We start from the raw sequence: 25,464 nt of genomic DNA, 5'->3' as shown, positions 1-25,464 counted from the left end.
CAGTACTAGCAGAGAGCAACAGTTCTGCTTTATCTAATGGGAAATCTCTAGGGTCTTGTGAATCATGTGGGCAGGTCATTCTAGATGGAAATCTGTGTTCATCCCTGGAAAGCCTTGATTTAAAACGATTTTCTGTAACTTTCAGACTTTATCTGCAAATTTATTTCTAGTCTGAATGAGTTAAAACACAGGTGACGTTTCTCTGCTGAACAACCAGCTCAAGCACAAAACCTAATCTGACAGATCTGGACCAGTTTTAGAAGTCGGCTGCAAAATGTTACATCAGTGAACAAGTTAATCCTAACCAAGGACCTGAAAGCTTCTGTTTTTCTTCAAATGTTTCCATTTTCATTAGTACTACAGGGCATGTCAGGCAAATCCTGCCCTTTGTTGCTTGTGCAGCCCAAGTGCAATTAAGCTAACAAGTCTGGTGTAGTACAGGATGGTGTCCAAACCCTTTTCATAGCTGTGGTTGCTCAGAAAGAAGAAAGCAAACCCTTAATTTGTCACTGAGGTAAGCATTTATCAACTGTGGGCACAAAGAAAGGTCAACACATCTCTGCCATTTCAGAACTACAATGGCACTTTAAGCCTCCTGGTACCACTTTGGTGCAGCCAATGGTCATTATCACAATTTCATGAAGATGACAAAAAAGAAAGAGAATTTGCATGTGGCCTCAGAACAGAACAAGGATTAGTGCTCAAGGCTGCTGGCTCCCAGGCACAGGCTTAGTCCACTTCTGCAGCAGTCCCTGACCCACATCACTGTCCTCTCATCCACCTTCCTGACCCAAGCTGGTCACCTCTTGAACACTGCTCTCTCCCTGTCCATCTCCTCCTCCAAGGCCCATGTCACCTTTTCATTTACCTGCTCTGGTGCTGCTGCTGCTATTTCCTCCCAATGGCTTCCCCCTTCTCAACCCTGCAAGTGCGGACACAGAGCCAGAACTGCTATGTCCAAGTGATCTTGTTTTCCAGATCCTGCAGGGAGCAGAACCAGAAGGAAAATTATAAAAAACAGGGCCCTATGTTGCCAATCCAATTCATCATGTTTTGAATGCAGGTACTAAAAATATGAAAATTATTATTAACTCTCTCTTGCCTCCCTTAGTGGCATCTTAAATTGACTGCTTGAACTTTGCACCAGAAAACTGTTTCCAGTGTTACCTGCTGATTCTACATTACATCCTAGATTGTATAGTTCTCACCATAATCTCCAACCTCCTCTGATCCCTTTAAAACATTATACCTGACAATTTTCTGAAAAGTCTTTAAACAATATTAGGAAGAGAATCTGATAGTCTATACTTCTAGAAACTAGTGTTCGCAGTATTAAGCTTAAAAGCACTGCATAAGCAAAAGAGAGTATTTCCTGGATCAATCAAGGCTTAGTGTAAAAAAGAGAAGATGTTGCCTTTAATAGTCAAAGGACTCTACCACCTTGTTAAAAAGCCCCAGCCAGCCAAGCCGTGCTGAGGAACAAACAGGAGATTTTCAGTTTGTGGCCCCTCACACAGTAAACCTGTTGGTTGATAATTACAGCTCTTTGCCTTGCCGGGGCAGGGGAAAGGGCAGGCTGTGCTCCACCACAGTAGCACCTGCATGCAAATGCAGCGACACCAGCTTAGGGGCTCCGAAGGGAACCACTTGCCTTAAGTAAATGCACTTTGACAGCAGCTCCTAATAAGAGGAAGGAAATGAGGGAGAGAAAAGAAAAGTGATAGGAGACAAAAGGACATTATGAAACAGGGCTTTATTGCTTTCATTTGTAGCATTTTCTCTTTGTTCTGGTGAGCCTTCCAATTCCAGATACTGCACAAAAGAGATACCTGTCTAAAAAGTTTATTTTAATCTGAAACTGACTTGTAAGATGCTTCACAAACTCAACAGCTCATTACTAGGAGGAACAATGAGCTACCTCTAATTAATTTGGTGCAGCCTTTGCTTCTGATACCAATCAAATCAATATTAATGGGGAGTTTGCGCTCTCTCATTACAGCACAAAATGGGTACCAATCTTCTCATGAAGACTTTTGGACCATAAACTGTGTTTGAGGTCAGCGTAGTTGGCTTCTTCCCACACCCCTTTTTTCAACCCAGGATGGAAAAAATATATAATGATGTGCTATTTAGTACCTGGATAAAAATCTACATTCAGGCTGCCTACACTGAGAGACTGAAACCAGTTCAATATGGAGAAATCTCAGTCTAAGAAAATAAAGATTTTGGTAGCTCACAGAGCTCAAATTAAACACTTAAATAGGTAACACTAGATATTTCTCATGCTGCCTCACATTTCTCTATTTATTTTTATCTGCAGGATCAGGCGTGTTAGAGAGGGAGGCCTGGTAAGAATTGCCTCAGCCATCATTCTTGGTTACTTACATCTGTGGTCAATTTTCCACACTTTCTTCCATAAAAGGTAAACGAGGCACTGTACTTGCAACAGGATAATCTAAACAATATGAACAATGTTACTGTTAAAGACCATCTGGCTCATCAAGCACAGCTCCAGACTTTTAACTCCTTGAATAAAGTGTGGAACCCTGCAGAGTATTTTTTTATTCAATATTCATTTTTAAAATGGTAAAAAAGTAGAGCTCCTGGAGACATGGGCGACTCAGACCGGGATGAAATTCAGTTTGTGTTTTTATCCTTCTTGTATCTCACACATGTTGCAATCCAGGCTAGAGACAAACACTCAGATGTCACATTTTTCTACAAAAAAAGCCCTCTGTGCATAACTGGTATGTGTGGGGTTGGCCATCAGAGGGGAGACAAGAGGGTTAAGTATTTCATAATTCACTTCAACTTAATGGCCTGATCCTGCCACTTCTTAAAAGGTAGTAAAAGTCAGAGAAGGGTCACCAGGAATTAGAAGAAAATAGGGGGGTGGCAGAGAGTAGTCAGGGTGAATGCAACCAAAGAAGGCTTTTGCTAATTGTACACACAATTTCTCACCTGTAGATAAATGAACAAGTGGCAAAAAGTTCTAACAATGTAGAAACAAAACAGCCTGGAAGAGGGCAAGCTGGTATGGAGAAAACAGAGAGATGCCTAAAGTCCAAAGAGCTGCCTGTGCTCCAGAAGCCAGAGCATGGCTCGGTGCCTCAGTTTCCCCACCCACCCAATCCCAGGGGAATTGCAGCCCAGGATTCACTTCAGTTCTGCAGAGTGCTCTGAAACACAGAGCAGCCTTCGGCTCGTGCCTTGAAGATGAAACAGCTCCACAGACACACAGGAGTTAAATATTCTGACACTTTGAAAAGGCTATGGACCTCAAAACACACTTGGTTTTGAGCTAACCAACAGAAAGAATTAAATCTTATCATGGGTCTTTGTTCAGTTTTTGCTCAGCTCTGCGATTTCGGAACTCTGTGACTTCTGTACACAGAGTGGGTTAAAAAGTCCCATAAGTGCTGGCTGTAACAGAGGGCAGGGTTTTGGTCCTCAAGAGAGTTGTTATCCTCCAAAGAAGTTTTAATAGCATTATAAAAAACAAAACAAAACAAAAAAATCCCAAACAAAAACCCCCTGCAACCAAGTGGTTGTTGAAATACTTCAATGCTTTTTATTTAATTTCTAAAAATAATTTTGGAAGGCAAAGCAAAGAAAATGAATTAGAGCATAGTTGGATTTTTCCTCTTTGTGTAAACACAAAAAATTAATTTTCGCATTCAGCGGTTCCTTGCTTCAAATTCTGCATCTTGCTTTAATGAGAAACATCACCCTATCTGATTTCTAGGTAGAGCACACATAGGGATGAACCTTCCCCTAAAGTAAGTTCTTCCAGCCACTCCCTGAAACATGTGCCCACAACCCTTTTTTTCAAAGCCTACTCTAATTTAGATCTAATTTTCATTGAAGCTGTTATATCATAAGCCCACTGCAATATGTATTGACACACATATGCTGAATTCTTAGATTACAAAATCATTTTAAGATGCAAGCAGAGCTTTTTTCTTTATTTTGGAAGAAATTGTATTTAATATATGGTCATGACTCATCAACTGAAAAAAAAGCAGATTTACAGTAAGCAAGATAGGTCAGGCTATTTTATGATTAGTAGGGTCAAAAGTTAAAATTCATACTTAAAACTTTGGTTGCTCACACTGAAACAATTAACCCTCTCTATTGAGCACCAACTACACACTAGGTCCCAAAAAAACAATGTTAAATTTCAAAAAGAAGCTACATAATGTTACAAAACACTTATTTTGCTGTGTGTTCATCCCCTTCAAAAACAGAGCAACAGATTTTGAGATTTTCTGGGTGTAACTCTTCCAAAACAAATCAAGCTTTGAAGTATGAGATGTTACAGAACAATGTGTAATCCAGGCATGCCCTAATGGCTATTTTGCTGCAAAAGCATCCTGTTTTCTGATGCACCAACTGAAAACCCCTTTTCTCCTACTTAAGCTAATATTAAGATTTGAAAAAAACCAGAAATCATTTGATCAACAAGGAGTCTCTTGCCAAAACCTCCCGTATGTTACTGACAACATCAGTTACAAAAGCATCTGCCAATTACATCACAGCTCTGAGAAAAATCATTCCTTTAAATTTATTTTGCTGCTAACTTGACTGAGTGCTCGTGATAGGAAACATCAAATGCACTGTAAGCAACTACTGGATTTTAATTAGGAGCATTCCACGGGAATAATGGTAACACGTGCTGAGTGATAAGCGTATATGCGCTAATGCTGCTCTGTAAAGCCTTAAATTACACGCTTCAGTGCACTGGATTTAAATCCTAGAAGACACTGGCACCAGTTGCTGGGATTACAACTTTCAATTAAACCTAGAACTAAATTACTGGATTTCTTTAAGCCACACCTATCTGCTAAGCCTTTCACCACGTTCACTTAATAACCCTTAACATTTTTCATCCAGAAAGCTCAAAGGTTCTTCCAAATTTAATCCCCATCACTCCTCCACTTCACATATCTGGAAACTGCGGCACACAACAATTAAATATCCAAACCTGTGTCACGGCCACTGCTTTTGAAAGGGGCAATTGCATCTTGTTCATAAACTTGTTGATCATTCTCACTCCCACATGATCATCATCTCTTGCACAAGTATTCACATGGTCTTATGATAAATTATGCCAGGAAAGAGCTTCAGGTTAAAACTGACCAACCAGACAGCAAAAAAAGGTTAGTTATAACCTATGGCAGTTCCTGATCCCATACTTGAGCCATGCACACACCTGAATTGGCTCAATGAAGGCAACGGCCCAGGGGTTATCATCAGAGTGTGACTCCATCTTTCAGTCCGCTTGTAAGACTAATAAAACAGCATTAATGCTGCAACTTTCCAAAATCCTGATCACACTCAGGACCACGGGATCATTCAGCAGAGAAGCTGAAGAGGGAATGCACACTTAAAAAACAATATTCTAGAAAATACAGGTGGCACTAAGGGATGGGTCTTCAGAAAGACCCATCTCTTCAGCAAAGAAGCTGAGTGTGCATTCACTCTTCAGCAAAGTGTGCATTCCCTCTTCAGCAAAGAAGCTGAAGAGGGAATGCACACTTAAAAAACAATATTCTGGAAAATACAGCCGGCACTAAGGGATGGGTCTTCAGAAAGCTCATGGTAAAATGAGAAACTCCTTATGCAGCACACTGAAGGTGTCAAAAACTTCACAAGGTCAGAGGCGAAATGGGAAAGTTCCCCCCGAAAAAACTGTTTGGTAAGCATACATGAAAAGAGTTGCCAAACTGTTGGAGACTGGCAGAGTATTCTGAAAAGCCACCACATATGTCTCAGTCTCCTCCACAGCCATACACCTTTGGCCAGTATGTGCTGACCTGGTTGAGATTTTGCTTGCCTGTTTTCATGTTAAATAGCAGATATAAGAGAGAGAGCTACTATTTATATAAAAAAAAGCTTATTAAGTGAAATATTAAATTAACAAAAATCAAAACTCTCACATTTAGATCATAAACATTAGAAAACTATCAGATAATTATACCCACAGGTGTAATTCAGGTTTTATTTCAAAGACCTGAAACGGTAAGAATGCTCTGGGGCCTTTCCATGGTCTTCTGCAACGAAACCTCCAGAGGAAATAACTACCTTTTGTGCGTAAAAGGAATAGAAATTGCACTCTGGTCCATGCATGTAAATTAACACAGCTGAGTCTGCAGCCATTATTTAGGAGGCATGCTGCAGGTGGGCAGTTTTCTAGAGCTGGCAACAGAACGTTATATTGAGACGGCACAGCGCAATTCTAAATAATTGATTGATGGCCTGGAGCATCTCTCATGAGGAGAGGCTAAGACAGCTGGGACTGTTTAGCCTAGAGAAGAGAAGACTCAGGGGGATCACATCAGTGTGCACAAATATCTGAAGGGAGACTGTAAAAAAGGCAGAGATAGACTCTTCTCAGTGGTGCCTGGTGAGCAGACTAGAGGTAATGGGCACAAACCAAAACCCAAAAGATTCCATTTGAACATCAGGAAAAACATTTTTACCATGAGGGTGACCAAACACCAGCAAAAGTTGCCCAGGGAGGTTGTAGAGTCTCCATCCTTGGACATACTTAAAAGCCATCTGGACATGCTGGCTCTAGGTGACCCTGCTTGACAGGTAGGTTGGACCAGATGACTTCCAGAGGTCCCTTCCAACCTCAGCCATTCAGTGATTCTGTGACTCCAGGCACACAGTGATCTTTACAGCCCGGCACTCACACTGTCTCAAGCAACTGTAAATGGATGGAGATACACCATCTGCCTCCCTTCCCACTGCCTGCATGGTCCTCAAGTCCCAAGGCTCAGCTGCACACAGTGGCTCTCCAACTCAGAAATGCTCAGAAGGTTCAGCTACTGAGGCAAATTGGAGAACAGGACTCCCACTGCAGGAGAACAGAATTGAGCAAGGAAATGACGGCCATGCCATGCCCTCAACCACTCTTTACATGCACAGACTTCAAATAACTAACTGACATTAAGGAAATCTAAGCCATGTGCATATATACAGGAACACCTCATGCTTTTCTTTCATTCCTTACAAAGAGTTAGATTCATGTAGTACCCTGGTAAAAAGTGGTATTGCACAAATATGCTCTGGGCATAAGATCTGTCACAAATCAAAACTAGTAAAAATTATTTTGCCTTGTATCCAGTGTTTGATGTATTTCATAACTCCTTGTACACACCAGCAAGCAAATGACCTGTGTACTTTGTGAAGACAACATGTATCACTTTCTGAGTGAAAACATGATCCTCTCCTTTTCTGGAGACAGACATTACAAAAGTAGGTAGTTGTTTTCCACAGGTGAAATCCCCAAAACTGCACATTCTAGTCCATCCACCCTCTGTAGTAACTGCTTTGAAGCAAAAATAAAAATGCTTAGCTTGCTGCTCCTTCTGCAAAGGTTTCCATGTCGGTAACAACAGTATATGCTTACACTTTTAAAGCCTGATGAACTAAAAGACAAGGAGGACTGTGCTAAACATAGAATCCTTTACAGTGCCTGGGTGAAACAATTGAAGAAAACTGCTGCAGATGATTGTACTGTCTCTAGGTCTTGGCATTCATTATTTAAGTTCAGTGGAAACTGTTCAGCCTTGAAGTAGACTGACTCATGCACTTTAACTTCCAATTTCCTGCAAACAATCCATTAGTTTTTGGCAAGTTTCATACTGCACAGTGCTTCCCTGAAAAGGGCAGCTCCCAAACTCTTCCAATTTCAACTGTGGTTTTTGTAACAGAGTTTCATGAAAGCAAAACTAGTACTCGTGAAAGCAAAACTTGTACTGGTGTCCTTACAAAACTGAGTGTGATCCCCACCTGAAGATGTCTGACACACTTACCAAAGCTATAAGAACGACTTTGCTGCTAAAGATTCTCTCCAGATGTACTTGTTGGGACAAATCCTGCTGGGCAGTGGGCATTTATCAGAGAACAGGAGCTGAGTCTAAATGTGCACTGTTAAGTTTTATCTGACAAAGGAAGCAAAAACAGTATCATCATCCTACCTACACTTCTCCCAAAAATGCATTACCTACTCCTACACTTCTCTGGGTTTATATGGCTGAAATGAGCTTGATAAGTACATGGAAGTTCCATCATTTGCAACTACAATGGTTTTTAAATTTACCATTCCCTTCAAATATTTTGTCACTAAGCGGTATCTGAAATATGTCAGTAACTCAAAATGGAAAATAACTGTGGTATCTCCAAGGCCACCAGTTGGTAACCGTAGATAAATGTGGTCTAGTAAACACTGACTAGTAAAATAACTCTTTTCCATCCCCAGGATGTAATTATTTAAAAATGAGAATAAACACATGTGAATACAGCTTTCAAACTACTCAGTGGGATTCCAAATCTATATGTGCTCCAGTTCAGATGATACAGTAGAAAAGCTTTACACATTAAAATTATTTTTTTTAATCTGTGCCCTTAGCAGAGCATGGTGCTGGAATCTTGTGTCTTCCACACTCTAAAAATGCTCCAGTAACCAGCAGCACAGATTTCCTCACATAAGCATATCAAATCTCCATCCACACAAGGCAATCATAAACAGGTTGCAGAGAGTTCATACTCATTCAGGCCCCTAGCCCTCTCTCTTGGACTGTCAGGAAGCACAGACCATTCACCAAGTCTTGCAAAATACTCTACTCTTCATAAGAACTGACCCAAACCTCATCCCAATGATTTTACTTACATGATACAACCATCAAATGGTTAGTGGCCACTTTGGGAAAGTTCACATGCAACAAAGTAGGCAAGAAGGTCTAGCCACAAAAAAAGTTTACACAATGTAGAAGCTCCAGGATGTTTTGAAAGGCTTGTTTTAAAGTGTTTAAAAATTCATTGTGACTATCAGGGAACATTGTGGGAACTTGAGTAGCTATTTAGGCACCTATATCTACTATGTAATTGGGTGCTCAAAAGTCACTTACCAGCCTGCATCTCAGCTGGGTAAGTCCAAAAAATACCTAATTCCCCACTGCTGCACATGAACACAGGCAATAATCCTGATTCAAACAGCAGGTGCTTATTTCCCAGCTTCCTTTGCCAAGTTACCCTTCGCACAAGTATTTCTATTCCAAATAAGATATGGAAAGCTGGCAGACCAAAGTTATAATAATTATTACCTAGTGCAAAGGCTTACCTTATTTTCTGCACAAGCAATGTGGCATTTGATGTTTCACGACAAAGTGAAGTCTGTCTCTCTTGCTATGTATGTTACTGTCCTACACTTCAGAAAGAACTCTCTCCCACCTTGCTGAAACCACTAGAAAGCAACCCCGAAGACTGGCTAGATGCTCAAACAGTTAGCATAAATCTAACCCCTTTTTCCTTTCTTAATCAATTCTAATTTCCTCACTTTTAAAACTGTGCAATTTCTCGCAGCTATGTTTAAAGTTCAGTCTGACAGATTCGTTCACTTTTCCTACTACATTTTCAGGCCTTAAAGGACTATGTGCCTGATTTAGTCCTTAAGCTCTGGCCACTCTCACTTGATCCATGTATGCACCTCTTTGAGCACATGAATGGTTTCCTGACTTGTCTACTTGACTTGTCTACTTGCATGCTTATTGTTAAGCAAGGAATTAAGTGGTTTGTCAGACTGATCCCAAGTGCTTAGCATCTGAACACCATGAATTTTTACTCCACTGGGTAAGAAAACCTTTCCCAGAACTTCATCTCTTTATCCATACTAACTGCCTACATATGACTCTTTCTTTCCTGAGAAAAGAATAAAATTTACAGACATTCTGATCTGTCTGGGATTTATTAAAGAAACTGGAGACTGATGGTTTGAACTGGGGAATCAAATGAAGCAGAGCCAGTATACTAGTCATCTAAGGGTTAAGCTAATTTGTTAGTGCCCTTGCTGTTTCTTGCTGTCAGACACTATGCATCCACTCTTTAAATTCTGAAAAGAACACCGACCTTTAATCTGTGGTATTAGTTCCTTTGACAAAATGGAAGATTATGTCTTTTTCCCACAAGTCTTCATGCAAAGCTTAGCCAGCTTCCATCTGGTCTGGCTAATTAAATGTAAGTTAACATTAAGTTAAGAGCCAGCTCCAGCCCACAGACCTTCTATTCCACAACTGCAGATTTATTAATTAGCCAAACTATTTGAGTATTTAATACCAATTTTTGATTACTTCTATTTTCTTCACTCTCTCATGAAAACAGGGCAATGTTTTTGAAGACATATTTGCATAATTTCAGTTCAGAAACACAAAACATTAAGACGTGTTGGCAAGATCCTCAGCAGCTATAAAACTGTCAGGGTTTTTTTCTTCTGTATTTGACATGTTAATAAAAGTACCACCATAACAGTGTGACGGATCTGCCTATTATGCACAAGATGTGAAGTCACTGGAGCTGTGCACTTGAGCTGGCCATGACCCACAATGTGGCCCTATATGTACTAGAACCAGAGCCAGTTGTTGTATTCCTTATTCAGTCAAAACTTTCTTTGACCCCAACGGGCGTTCTCTCTGAATGAAGAACAAAGGGATTAGATCTAATATGGGGATTCACTAATTAGAATCATGCCCATAGTTAACTTTTGATAGCATTTTTTTGTAAAACTGGAAATACAGAAAATCTACTAAGTCAAAATGGTGCTTCGCACTATTTTAACATTAAATCTAGGTGGGTCTGGTATCTAATCTATTTCACTGTATTTAATATTAGATGCTAGAGAAGAAAACTATAAGCTTCAAAACTTTAAAAATAAATAATGCAGTGAAGTTAGATTTATGAAATTGTTTTAACACCTGATGTTACTTTGAGGAAGATTGTTATCAAGTAAAACAGCTTAAATCTGTTAAGCAAACATTCCCTCTATGGTACAGAGGCAAAGATCACATTAAGAAATGTTATTTATTCATATATTTATTTAACATAATGTCTGATGCAACTGTATGTAAAGCAAATTTAAAAATTCAGACCCCAGGAAACTTCCACCTACTTCACTCAAAGAAAGAAATGAAACACCAGATGAGTTGTTGTTCAAAAAAACCCACCACCTCCAAATCCAATTAATTAAAAGTTCAGTTTCTTTTAAAAGTCTAAACTATATCAAGACATGCATCAGAGAATTTAAAAACCAACAAAACCTGTGAATGCACAAAGCTATCTAATGGAGCAAGACTAAACACCAAAATGAGCAGACCACTGCTCTCTTCCACTTCTTACCCTGCAGAAAAACACATGAGTAAATCAATTCACTTTTTTCTGCCTCAGTTGCCCCAAGAAGATCATGCAGAGAGAACAAACATTTCCTCTTTTCTGATCTCACTTTAAAATTCTCAGGTGTTTAGAAACATTCAGATGAAAATGTTCCGTGCAGGGGCAGACTAATAGCAGCTAATACTATGATGGAAATAGAAATGGACAAGAAAGTCACTTATTAGTGACTCTGAAAACAAAAATGGTGTTGGTTACACCGTGCAAGACCAACCACACACACAAAGCATTTCTTATTGTTTGGTTAGAATGTGGGATTTTCTTATCAACTTACTCTGTTCTCTCCTCTATCTCTATTAAATTTTAAAGACCTGCTTGATAAAAAACCCCAAACCTTTCTCATGAACCTTCCAATCTCCGTTTTTTATCCTGTGCCCAGCTTCCTTTACATTTGTGTTCTTACTGTACACACACACTCTGTTTATTTCCATAGCTTACCCTAGGAATGCTGTTCTCAACAGAGCTGTTATTTACTTGGACAAAAGCAACTTAACTCAGAATGTCTGATAAAATCCACTGGGGGAACTCCCTCTAAAACAAAACACAAGGCACACAACGCAACCTAAATTTACTGGTCCGATTCTAAGGCTAGACAGGGTTTTCTTCTAAAGGCCATTAAGGTTCAGTCCATATTCAAAACAGCAGCCCTGCAATACAGCGAGCTCCATTCTGGCACACCACTGGCTGATTCCTCCGAACTCTTTCCTGGCACTCCTCCGCTCACGCCAGTTTTCCTCGTGAGCTGGAGCCACCTTGTGCCCTACAGAGCACCTGCACCCTGCGGTCCCATCGCGAAGAATACATGCTGGCATTCTCTGTATGAGATAACAATTCCCAAAAAACACTTACTAGGATTCTACATAAATCGTTTCATTTCTGAGTAACTGTTTCAAGTCAGTTAAAAATGAACAAAATAATCAACTGGATGCTGATTTTTTTTTCAATCCAACCCACCACTGCAATGAGGTTTTAGGACTTATGCAAGACACCAAATCACTTGGAACACTCGTGGTACAATGAGGAACACCACGACTATTTTACAGTTAATATCTGTTCCTACCTATGACTGAGAATTATAAAAAAGCAGAGGCAACAATCCGAGACCACAAGTCTCTTGCTGCATGTTTTACTTTGCAGTAAAACAAAAAAGTCTCTTCCTCTCCAGTAATGAATTGACTGCACAGCATATGGCCTTAAAAACGTTTAGAAGTGTTGCAGCTGAGATTGGCCTCTAGCCATAAAATTCAAGTCCAGCTTTGAAACATGCCCAAAATTCAGGGTTGATTTTTCGGGGTCTTATTATAAAATAGGGATCACATGCATCAAATAGATCTGGACAAAATTCCAGAGGCTACTGGGGAAAATTCTGACCTGGGACAAAATCTACCATATTCATGTCCTTTTATTTTAAGAGAATCAGTATCATTTGTGTTGAGGGTATGAGGCTACTGAACCAATAGATACTTCCTTCCTTCTCAAAGCAAGAGTGATTTTCTTTATTCCAAGTGGGAAGGACAGATGTGATCACACCTTCTAATAACATTAATACGCATCATTTAAACACATGAGACCTGACATTTCTTCTTAAGCCTGAAAGCATAGGCCACAAGAAAAAAGCACAAAAACCAAAACCACAAACCCCAAAATCCTGAGAAAAAGTGTTCTGACCTTTTACCATTCTTCTTCTTCATGCACTCTGACGACAAGTTAGGCATATCATCTTTTGAATTCAGCACTGCAATACATTATACTGCATTTACTCTGAGCACTCTGACATTATCATTATCTTCTTTTGTGCCTGACAGCAACTGCAGCTCCTATAATGCCATTATTGTAATTAAGAACAATCTGAACCATTGACAGCATTGCCTCGTTTGCTCTAGAATCTCCTGTGCATTAGTGTTCTTCTAAACCAATATTTCACTATTAATAGTTTGCTGCTTTAGAACCGCCTACGGTTAAAAGAAAAAAAATTATTAGGCCTCAGCCTAATTCAATGGCCAAAGAAAAAAGTTGTTAAGAAAAAATAAATTAAAGCTTATACACTGGCAAACTGTTATGCTTTTCTTTACACATGTTGAAAATGGATTCACACCCTGCCAACCTATTCAGGCTGTTACCCAGGTGAGGAAGCTTATTTTGGCTTGCTTCAAAAGGACCACCTGTGCAGATACAAAAGAAAACATCTCTTCTTCCACTAAATGTACCCAAAGTACTTCTCTGTCTAAACTCTCCCTTTCATTAGTCCAGCTCAGACTTGGATAAGTAGGGCACAGCAACTTAGATATTCTTGCCTGGGAAATTCTGACCTTACCCACCCTGATGGCACACGTGCTCTCTGGGCTGCCTGCATCCCGCCCAGCTGTTTGCCGAGTATGACACCTGTCTGTTTTCTGAGCCAGGAACGTGGGCAGCCTTAGCCCTATGATCACCTAACACCCAAGTCTTGTACTATCTCTAATTCCAAAGAAACAATGAATTGTGAGCTAAAGAAGTGCAGGTACAATTGGCAGGACAGCACTGACACTTTAACATGTATATCTTAGGAGCCAGGCCAGAAAGCCCACGGACAGCCTATGGGAAGCACCTTAATTTTTAACTCTGCACTACTGAGTAGCTGGAGTGCTAAAAATCTTAGCAGAAAAGAAGCCAGTAATCATTACCTGCAGACCATCTGAAAAGGGCTATGTTGAAGTCCACCTACTGAATATTGCTGGTAACACAGAGCTTTAGGTATTTTTAATAGATAGGAACACAGGAGAGCACTGTATAAAAATGACCAAAGAAATGTGGCTAGTTGGAAAAGCTGATATTTCCAAAGGATAATGCAGAAAGGCACGGGTGCAAACAACTATTTCACTGCTCCCTTTCTCAATCCTGTTTCTAGCATAGTTAACTTCACCTGAATTATCTGCTTGTGCACTGCTGCAGCAGTCAAAGCCAAGAGGCCAGCAGCAATCACAGCACTTAAAAGTTGTCTTACTGCATGCAAAGGCAGGCAAAGAGATTTGTTCCACATGAGTCTTCAGTACAAATACCATTGATGTGGTGACGGACTTTTTCTTCTTGGGAACACGCATTCCATTAAAAAATTATGAACCCTAAGCTAAAGAAACACTGAGGAAATTATGATAGACATAATTTAGGATTTTTGATTCTTTCAAAGCTTTTGAAGTATAAGAATGTATTTTCATCTCTTGGCAATTATTGTTGGTCTGGAGATGAGCAGTTAACTGCTTCTCACTGTACCACACCCTTCAGTCTCTGCTCAGAGCTTTTGAGGGGGAGCAGTGGTCACTGACAATTGCTGCACCCCCTCTCCTACCACCCTGACTAAAGTTCCCTTTTCCAAGTGGGATTTCAGAGGTTTCACTATGAATAAAGGCTAATCTCACCCATTACTGGGTCACTGCCACAGACTACTGTATCACTCCCAAGGAAGGGCAAAGAACAGGATCAGCTCTATGCTAAACTGGTATCAGAGAAGCCAGAAGTACTTAACCATGTTTACAACTACCACAAATGACGCACAGAAATATATATTCCAGGTGTTTTTCTTTGCAAAAATAATTATCTAGGAAAAAGTAACATATTGTCAACCATGGCACACTATGTGCCACTTAATGCAAACATCAATAAGACATCAGAAAGAAGTGTAAACATTAAAATAAAAGCAGTTTTGTCGTCTCACAACCAATGTGGTCTCTTTAATTTTGTATTAAATCCACACATAGGACAAGAACATTTCACAGTACCACGTGCAATTATTTCACAGGGACAATTATTTCACAGAACATTTGGGACACTGTAGAGTCGTGTTGCTTAACCCTGCAATTCTTTAGTATTTTGAGTAAGATCATTGCTTGGTTGAACAGTGGCACAGTCTAGAGCCAGGTGCAGGATTTGGGTGAACAGATGGCGATTAATCTTGCTAATAGAACTCTGCCAATACAACTCACTCTTTATCAGCCACATCCCTGATTTTGTCTGGCCTTTGGTTTTCTCTGGCCTGAGCACAGCTTGTGAAGGGTAGTTGCAGAGTAGGCTAAGGATTCACATAAGGCTGTTGATCTGATTTTGCTTTTAGTTCAAGACATTTTTTGTTTGTATTTTAGTCTGGTCACCAAAGTGAATTAACTCACTGGTGCATCAATATAAACCCAGTTCCAACAGGGACAAGGGGATTCAAACCAAATAATGTTATCTATTAATAAGTATTAGCACACCAAGCAGAAAATGTATGTTGAAATATATAAAGAGCAAGGCTCTGAGTGCCTTGCTACTCAGTGCTCTGAAAACAGCTATACACTCAAAAGCAGCACAGGAACTACTATGATCTGGAGAAGGCACGCAGAACACATAGGAAGCAAGCTAAGCCTCCAGCCCCACCCCAGCCTTGCCTCTGGAAGAGCTACAACTGAAAATGTGAAGCACTGAAAAATATCCTGCCTTCCAGCTCATCCTCTCTCGCAAAATGGCATCATCACGCGGCTTCCAGCACAGCACTGACCGCCCCAAGTGCAGTGTTAACTTTCCTTTCAAAGGTCATCTCCTCTTGGTTTTGACTGCATTTTAGCTAATAAAATAGCTTATCATTAAGGATACAAGTCAACAACAATGATATTTTAATAGGAACTGGTGTGGGGAGGAAAAGAAGGAGGACAGAAGCAGTAGACAGAAAAGCAAGAAAATTTTAGGTACACTTCAACCACTGCTTTTCTAATGTTTTGCTTCACAAAGAACTGTGCCCTTATAATTTCTGATTTTACCTTCAGCAACATCAGCATTTTGCTGAAAAAGACTGTAGAACTCTATGGATTAAGTTACAAGGAAACACTTAGATACAGTAAAGTAACAGAAGAACTGGACTGTCCTTAATCTCCGTGAGAAAGGCAGAGAGCCCAGTACTAAACTATGTGGCCTGCAGGGAATGCATTGTTTAATGGCTGTGGAAGGCAAGAAAGTCAAAACTAGGATACATCCCAGAGATTCTGCCCAAGAATGATTCCCAAAAACACAGACCTGTACTTTCAAGAAGCTGCCTTTAAGATGAGGGGTTTCAGAGGATGTAGAACCCCACTAACAGTAATGAAATCCAGTGAGAACTTTTCTCTTGGTCAGTCTTGGTCTCTTGGTGTTCTCTTATTTTTGGAGCAGATACCCATAAATACTACAGAAAACATCAGAGTTCTAAAACTACAGATTCACTTGACAGCACATTCACTTCACTGAGGATGAAAATGAGAATTTCATATTTACTGTCTTCTACAACTTCTCTAGGCTATATCCACCTTCACCTTGCAAATTGAATACGTGTTTTCATGAGTCTGATATAAGAAAAAGCATATTTTAAATCTGGAGATGTAAATAAAAAATTAACACCAAAATAAAGATACATCAGTCTGAGCTGATCTCTAGCTGGTTTTGTTATTTTCTTTTCCATGGCTCTGTCCTATAATCTGGAAGCACTGGAGCCTCTTCAACCATTTGTTCAATGCTGATTTTACGCCACCACTTTAATCTTTTTTATCTTTCATCTAGATAATTGCTATGCATCTAGCCAAGTACAGCAGATACAGAGAAGAACTGACAGAGTATGCTGTCACTGTGCCTTCATCATGCCTGGCCATTCAAAGGTATGGCCTTCATGGGTGAGACCAGTCCACCTTCCCTCAGTTTTGATCCTGAACCATCAGACACATGAACCATTAGACACTTCCATCTTCAGATAATCTCCAGGAGTCCGTTCCAACTGTAACTATTCAGTAATCCTGCAACCCAAGCTGTCTCTAGGACAGCACAGTCCAGCTGGCAGCTTGTGGCCATCACCTCTTCCCCATAGATGGGGAACAGCTGCGGTGGCAACAAGCTCTGCCAAACCACCAAGCACCCTCAACCATGTTTGCTCACAGCACCCAAAAGAGTTCAGCAGTGCCCACTGAGCCCCAGGCAGTGCAAGCAGAGGGGAGGGCAGCTGCTGCTGGAGAGAGGAGAGGAAGGGACAGACACAGACCCACTATCAGACATCCTCCCTGACCCTGTCCTCCAGCCCTGTCCCTCCTCCCAGCCCAGCAGCAGCCCAGAGAGCAGCTGCTTTCTGCAGCCAGACCCCTTGCTCTGCTTCTCTACTCCCCTTCACCACCTTCCTTCCTTTAACCCATTCTGTCCCTGTTTAGTTTTAGCCTGTATAAAACCCCTGGACTCAGATGAAGAAATTGTTTAAAAGGGAAAAACACAGGAAATAAGAGGCATACTTCTGTAGCAGCTGACTTGCCCACATAATTTAGGCTGCTTTCAGAAGTCAAATGCAGAGTTCAGTGGCTCTATGCCCTCGTGCAGAGAACAACTTAATTTGTGGCTGTATTGGGTCAGAACAGGACATCAAAGCCCAAAGTCCTGGTCCCTGGGCAGAAACGCCTTCTTTACAACAAACAGGAAAAAGCAAACCAACAGAATTCAGCATAAGCTTCCTAACAGTCATGGATTTTCTAACATGTATTTAAAGATTTCTGAGCATGAACTGTCTGTGATGGTCTACTTGATTCACAAGTGAGCCACTGCAGACATTGGAGCATTTTTCCATCTAAAAACCAGCCAGAACCACTTTTAGCCCCTCACCCCTTTTAGAAGATATTTCTGGCATCCAAAACATCCCATAGCAATATGTTTCAAAAATTAATCATGCACAGAGTAAAAAAACAAATTAAAAAATTCTGTGTCACTAAAGTGAGTTCCATACCATCTGTAGGTATTTAACAATTGCAGGTGCTCTTGTGGGAAGAGGCAGGAGAGCCTGGCTCTGTGTACTCTTCAAGCACATCCCCTACTGTGTACATGGGTCCCTCCTGCCTCCATTGAGACACAACCACACCCCTTTGCCTTCCCTCTGGCACACAAGAGATGGGCACTGCTTGCTCTGTATTAATCTCAACGCTGTCAGTGCAGTTTATGTATCCAATGTTTTACAATCCCATGTAATCTAACCCCTTCACACACGCTAGGAGACATTCCACATAAAGCAGGCACTGATACATTCAGCTGTGTCAGGACAGGATAACTCTGGATACAGACTCAATAACCTGTCTGGCAAAAAGGTTGGCATCTGGGACTCATGTCCCTACAGGTTTGATTGTTGCAGATGAAACACATGGACCAAGCCTAACTGAACTGGGCCCTACACGAATATTTGGCTGAAACAATTAATATTTTTGAGTAATTTTAGGATTATCTGTGACTTTTGACATTCAGAAATGCATTTGTAATATTTTCATATCTTTCTCTGAACTAACAAAAGCCAATTAAAAAAGGCCCAAACACCACCCCTCCCCCCAAAAAAACAAACCCAAAGAGAAAATGCACTAGACAAAAGTTCAGAATGAGGTCATGAGTACTAGCAAAACTGAAATGCCAGAAATAATGTTAAAATGCAGATTACAGGAGGAAAAAGCCAGAAAAATATGCAAGATACATAGATGAAGAGCTGTCAGTTGCAAATTATTGCATGCAGGGGCTCTTGGCACTATGAAGGTATACTGCCTGCCCTATCAGACCTGGCCCTTGATTCAGCCACATATAAACAGTAATAGGTGCTTAACAGTGTCCTACAGATAACAGCTAAGAGCACTGACTGGTTTCTGTTTATTGCACAGAGCAGCACTTGTGGCAAGAGGAGGCAGAGGCAGGAAGGCAAGAGTGGGACAGACCCCAAAGCTATCAAAGGCTACAGCAGTTACTCCTTCACCTGCACAGACCTGGCACAGCACAGCCTGACAGATGACAAACAGCTTCAGGCACGTCGGAGCTGTCATTTCCATACGTGTCTGAAGCTGCATCTGGAGGGCGATTGCCACCAGAGCCCAAGCAACAGTTGGCTATTCGTGCTGTTCATCCACGCTGACAGCAGCACTTCAGAGGCAATTATCTGCCTTTCTACTGAGAATCCCTTCAACAGGCAGAGCACAGAGGCCTCCCCAGACATCCCCTGACAATTCGGACTCAACGGATGAAAACAAAACCCCAATGCTGTCCTTTTTAGTGGTTTCTCTTACTCTCATGCACTGTAGATGTGCTCAGAAGGCTCACAGCAATGAAACTACACACAAAGCAAGTAGATCTTCCCTCTATTTTTCCTTTTAGCTTTCCATGCTCCTTCCACTGAAGTACTTTATCTACTTAACAGAACTTGCTCCAAGGCAGTAATTATTTCAGTGGTGATGCTAACTGGTTTTGTCCAGCATCAGCTCTGCAGCTGTCTGTAAGGCACCTGTGGTAGTACACCAGGGACGTGGAAATATGTAACACACTATACAGGGAAAATATTATGAGCACATTTCAGTTGCTGCATAGTAAGGTTGGCAGTAAAATGCATTATGTCAGAAAAAACAGCTGTTCAGCTATTCCAATGGCACAAGAAGGCCTAGGGTTGATGCACTGATATGCTGCAGTGAAAGACAGCAATACAAAAGTATTGATATAAGAGTGGCAACTTTCTCATGCCATTTCCTTTCCACAGAAGTCACTATATGCCATCTTTGAAGCACCAATAAGAAATTAGCATTCAGTGGTCCACTTTCATCCTTCACTCTACACATTAGCAAATAAAAGGTAGGACATAGATCAGTTCTTCTTCCAGCTTCATCCTAATTTTAAATACAGCATCAGGTGAGACAGAAGATAAGAAAAAGCCAGGAAAGCATTTCAGCTAACCTAGAATCTCTCACACGAGAAACAGAGAAGCACAAAAACCTACTAAAAAAACCCTAGTAATTTGCACTAGGAGTGCGTTACTAAAAACATAAGTTGCAGAAACAGACCCAAAGAAAATTATTCAAGCATATCAATTAAAATACAGCAGAACATTTCTTGCGTACCAAGGAATACATTTCTTTCATAGTAAAATACCCACAGCAAGACCAAGGTATGATTGATTTCTCTGTCAGTGAGTCACACGGTAAGGTATTTTCCTCACAGATTCCAGAAAGACAAATATTTCACTTGAAACACCTGAAGAGCTTTCATCACCCCACACTTACTCTTAATTTGTAGACTGTTCTGGTTTCATAATTATTCCATAGAATGCATGAGAGCAACAAAATAAAGATTAAGAAATTTAAGGTTATTATCAAAAACTACCAGAATCTACAATAGTTTACCCTGTTAACATACTCTTCCCTTAGGCATACAGAGGATACTGCCTACTGTGACCTCGCACACCAACATTAAATCAAAACAAGACATGCAACACAAAAAGATGAAGTATCCTAAGTGGAAGGTAGCAGAAAATTCATTCCTTCTCCTGCCCATCAACACCAAATAAACTAGGCAGAAGAGCAGTCAAATTACTGAAATTGATGTCATATCAATTGGAAAACTGACTGAGCCCATACAATTGCTCCCTACCAAATTCTGGGGTTCAAGCTGCCTGTTTCCCATCTGTTCCTATGCAATTTAAGCAATTTGGAACTTCACTCTCCCTTCCCAAATGTGTCACAGATTTATTAGCGTGTCAGGGGCCAATTCTTTTAGACTCTCCACTAAGGTAAGTTATTAGGGGGAGGGAATTTTCTGTGTCTGTAATAGCCAGGCCAGGAAAATTCAAGTAGGGCAATCACACATGACCTTACTAAACCCACCATGAAAAATTCATAAAAGAACACAACCCCCACCACACATCTAAAAAAAAGAGGCCATTCTGTTCTCTTCTTGCACTTGTTTAAAAATATATATTTAGTCCACAATGCAGACTTCTACAAGAAGCTTACAAAAATTAATTTTTTGTTTGTTTCTGCTAATATGATGAGCTCCACCATGCATCTGAACTCCTGATAGGTAAAGACTGGGATCCTTCAGTAGCTTATATGGGGTGGCTTAGCTTTTCAATGCCTTTCAGGAATGAAAGGGATGGAACCTCACTAAAAACTACAAATAGTTTTTGCATACTTCAGTTCAGTTTGCAAACAGGTCATCAAATATTCTAGTATTATCCCACCATTGTCTCATTAGATAAAAAGCTAATTTAATTCTTTCCAAACATACTTAATAATTACTAATTTTTGCTACCATAGGAGAATATATACACCATGTAAAGATGCAGCTGTACATGCTCTCCCAGGAAAGACTAAAGTGCAATGTTGTCATTCTTCATATTGTAAATGAAAACCACATAAAAGCCAATATGACAGAAAACAATATAAAAAAATTTGAGCTCCAAATTCCAGATTGTATCAAATACTCTCTAGTATTTAATAGCAATGTATTTTCTGTATTAACATATGTCTCAGGGTATGACTAATCCCTGCTTACATCACATGTGATAACTAACCGTATCTTGGGTTACTATCTTTGTTTGGGTCAACAACTTGTGCTGTCACATTAGAGAATTCATTTCACTTGTCTAGACTACTCATCTCTGTCACTGGTGGATTAATTACCATTGCCAAGAACTTTGAAGTTTATAAGGAAAGGCTTGCTATGTATTTTTTTATATATTTGTACACATAAATTAATGTTATTACAGAAACTCATTTTTATTGTATTATTAACTATGTTAGATGTAGCAAAAACTAAATAGACTTGAGTCTTCATAAATAATCTGCATTACTCTTCATTACACTGTCATTTCAGATCCTAGTGGATTTTCATTTGGTGGAGCATTTTGGCAGTGTCTCTGTTGCTGCAATATATAAGAATACCATTTTGACAATGATCAAAATGCCTGTTGATGAGAAAGTGAAAACTCATACGTGTGTAATCATGTATCATCTACAACAGTTACCTACATATACAGAACAGATAATACTAAGGATTAATTAGCACATGCCCTACAAGAGAGAAAACAGTTTTGCATTATTCAAACCCACCAATTCTTAGGCCTTGCAGCAAAATACTGGAGCAAACCCTCTGTGTAAAAGCAGAACTTACGCTGACTCAAGGACAGGGAAATTTGCAGTTGTCCCTCATTTATCGTAAGCAAGGCAGAGTCCAGAGTTTCTTGACCTGTCACTAAGCTGTTTGAGACCCAGGTATGATCCCGAGTGTTTGATTTCAGGTTTGCACCCTGAGTATGGTCTGGTTTAACAAGGAGAAGGAAAACAGAATTGTGTGTGCAGCAGTGCCTTGGTAGCCCCTAAGGGTGTGCAGGTTGGAAAAAATGCCATAGTAGCTCTAGCCAGAGCTTTAACCCAGTTATCAGGAGACTGGGATGACAGAGGTATCTTCTGCATAGTCTACATTCATCAAAAAAAGCACTGATCCTACTGCCCATGGATTAAACATAATAAATTGGAATGATCAGAATTGCTGACATAGACGAAATCCAAAATTTACTGGGTTTTTTTTCTACTGGAATATTAAAATCACAAAGCACAAGACTAGGTAGGTGAAAGGGAAAATGAATACCCTATGCAGCAAAAACCCCCACAGCATTATTTCTAAAGAGTTACTAACAGTCCATTTTATTTAGAGACCTTACAAGATTAGAGATCAACATTGCCAGCAAAACAGGGTAGATGCAGATATCAGACAAACAAACTGGATTAGGGAATACAGAACATCCAGACAATGATGTTTCACAAAAAAAAAAATGCAAAAAAGAGTAAAGATGCCATCTAAGAGTACTTCATTCTACTTTACTAAAGTTGAAGGTCTAAATATGGCCAGTAGGAAAAAACCAATTTTTTTGTCTTAAATACCTATAATATTTCAGCATTCTCTAATATATTATGTGTGTAAATAGTTGAATAACCATGTGCACTGAGACCCATCTCTGCCATAGCTCTACAAAAGCAGGAAAAGCCTCAAAGAAGAGATCTTAGATCAACAAGCAATCTGCCCTCTAATATGAAGTTCCTAGTTAGGTGGGAAATACATTTAGAGCCCTAAAAACTGGCAGCAACTTCAGATGCAACCCATGTGTCTATGTGCGTGTTACAGCCTGGCAGAAACAAGGTGACTCATTAATGGTTTGCAAGCCCATATTTATTTCTAGTGGAGTAAAGATTAAGAAGCATGAAGAGGACAGACTTCACAGTAAGGTTTGAATCTGCTAAACCCAACAAATAAACAAACAAAAAAGATACCATAACATACTATCAACCTCACCTCTGTATGTGCTTCCATCAGAGAATGTCACAAACACATGCAGAAGTCAGAAGGATGTTAAGGTGAATTTAATACAATACTTTTTCGTCCATCAGCAAATAACAAACTCCTTACAAAGTCAAAAAAACCCCCACAACTCTGCAAACCACTATCGCTTTTAATTAGACTTTAGAAAATTGGGAAACACAAAAGAACAATACTAATGCGGTTCCAAAATTTCAGAAGGGTAAACAATGATAACGAAATGGCAACAAATAACAAGAAGAAATATGAGTTCACAGCATACATCCATTTGTAAGATTACAAGATTGGGGTAAAAGTAACTGCTGCCTCTAACAGTCTGCTGGAGACTTCTGACTTCAAACATCTGTCACTGAGGAAAAACCCAAAAAACCCAATAAAATGGTTATACCAGATCTTCTACAATAGGCTAACTTAAAGTTCTCTACACATACCTACAATATGGACTCATCAAGGAAGACTGTTGCTAGTTCAGTGCTGCCAAGTCACAAATACTCTAATAGAATAAGGTAAAAAAAGTGTAAAAAACGAATAAAGTTTGTCATTCTTTATTATTTCATCAACTTCTGCGCCATCTGAAATGACCAGAAAAAGCCAAATAACACGAGCACAGTTGTGCAACACGGGTTTTAATTGAAAAGCAAGACCATGCATCACAGAAAGATGATGTGATAGCTACAGAATGAGGGGCTGTACTCCCAAAGTTGAATCATCGCTGGCTGCAGCACTTGGTGCTGGTCTGAAACCCTGTGCCTCCTTCCATGGCCCATGAGCACAGAAGCAGCAAGGGTAGACCGAGTGTAGTACCTTTCTTCACACTTGGAAGCAACAGATGTTGCTTGAAAAACTGTTTTAAGTGGCTGTTACTTTGGCTCTCTTTGCATCACATTTAAATTAACATCAGCTGTGAAAACGACGGGTGAGTGAGGTTAAATTCCAATTCTCTGTCTCATGGGATTTCAAGTAGGCAAATTCAGTAGGGGGTGGGTATTAATTCAGATGCATGGACAAAGAACCAGACTGTTCTACACATTCGGCGTTCTGCAAAGGTCCGCTGTCCTGAGGCGAAGGATTTTTTGCGCAGCCCAAGGATAATTATGTTTCAAGCCTCTGAGCAAGACTGCTGCTATGAACATTAAATCAGCTGCGTGCATTGCGCAGGGCGACGTGTGCCGACCACACCGCGCACCGACACTGCACATTCTGAACCAGAGGAACTCAGCACCAAGTTTTTGGGTGTCTGCACCACACCTGCGGCGGCAGACCCTGCCCACGGTCAAGCCGCGGGCCCAGCCCGACTGCGGGAGCGATCCTTCCCCGGCCGGGCACCGCGCACCGGGCACCGCTCCCCGGCCGAGCTCCAAGGCTCCCCGCAAAGACCAGAAGAACACCCCGCACACTGACCCCATGTGCATCTCCGCACAGGAACCCTCGAGAGTGGTCCCGGGAGAAGCCCCCGCACAGGGACCCCGGGAGCGCCCCCGGGAGCTGCTCCCGCACAGAGATCCCTCAGAGAGACCCCGGGAGCTGCCCCCGCACAGAGACTCCGCACAGGGACGCCGGAGCGGCCCCGGGAGCTGCCCCCGCACAGGGACCCCGGAGCGGCCCCGGGAGCTGCCCCCGCACAGGGACCCGGGCGCGGCCCCCTCGCTGTGCCTGCGGAGCGGCGGGGCCGAGGCGGCTCCTCCCTCGCCTGCCCACCCCACCCGGCGCGTCCTTCCCCGCCAGCCCCTTCCTCCCGCTCCCCAGAGCCTTTTCCTCTCCCCCTGTCTCCTCCCCACTCCCCCCCCCCATTAAGGTAACTCCCAGGAAACGTGGAAACCTGTGCATTTGTCTTACCTTCTTTGGCTTTTTTTCTCCTGGCCAGCGTGCCGCCGAGCTTGCCCAGGAAGGAGTCGTCTTTCTTTCTGGATGGGGGGGATTTCGGGGTGGGGGACTTGGGGGAAGAAGGGGACTTCTGCGGGGAGCTTGCCATGCTGGCCCAGCCGCCGCCGGCGCTCAGGGACGGAGCAGTCGGGTCCGAGGCCCCGGTGCCGTGGGAGGCTGTTCCCGGCTCTGAACGGAAGCGGAATTATTTCAAGCATTTGAGGCAGCTCCTGCTTCGCTCTCCCGGCT

The 25,464-nt window shown here is 41.2% G+C and overlaps 1 protein-coding gene across 1 annotated transcript in view; it reads right to left on the bottom strand.

The window, feature by feature from the left end:
* Nucleotides 1-25,463, bottom strand: part of PARVA (parvin alpha) — a 67,202-nt gene extending 41,739 nt beyond the window's left edge. Inside the window, exon 1 of the mRNA XM_071558991.1 lies at nt 25,189-25,463. Coding sequence (XP_071415092.1) covers nt 25,189-25,324 — 136 coding nt within the window. The 5' untranslated portion in view covers nt 25,325-25,463. The remainder of the gene's footprint in view (nt 1-25,188) is intronic.
* Between the last annotated feature and the right edge of the window lies 1 nt (nt 25,464).

This window comes from Pithys albifrons, chromosome 6, assembly GCF_047495875.1.
Source record: "Pithys albifrons albifrons isolate INPA30051 chromosome 6, PitAlb_v1, whole genome shotgun sequence".
Classification (NCBI taxonomy): domain Eukaryota; kingdom Metazoa; phylum Chordata; class Aves; order Passeriformes; family Thamnophilidae; genus Pithys; species Pithys albifrons.
The sequence above is the reverse complement of the archived record's forward strand: the minus strand, read 5'-3'. Positions and strand labels throughout refer to the sequence as shown.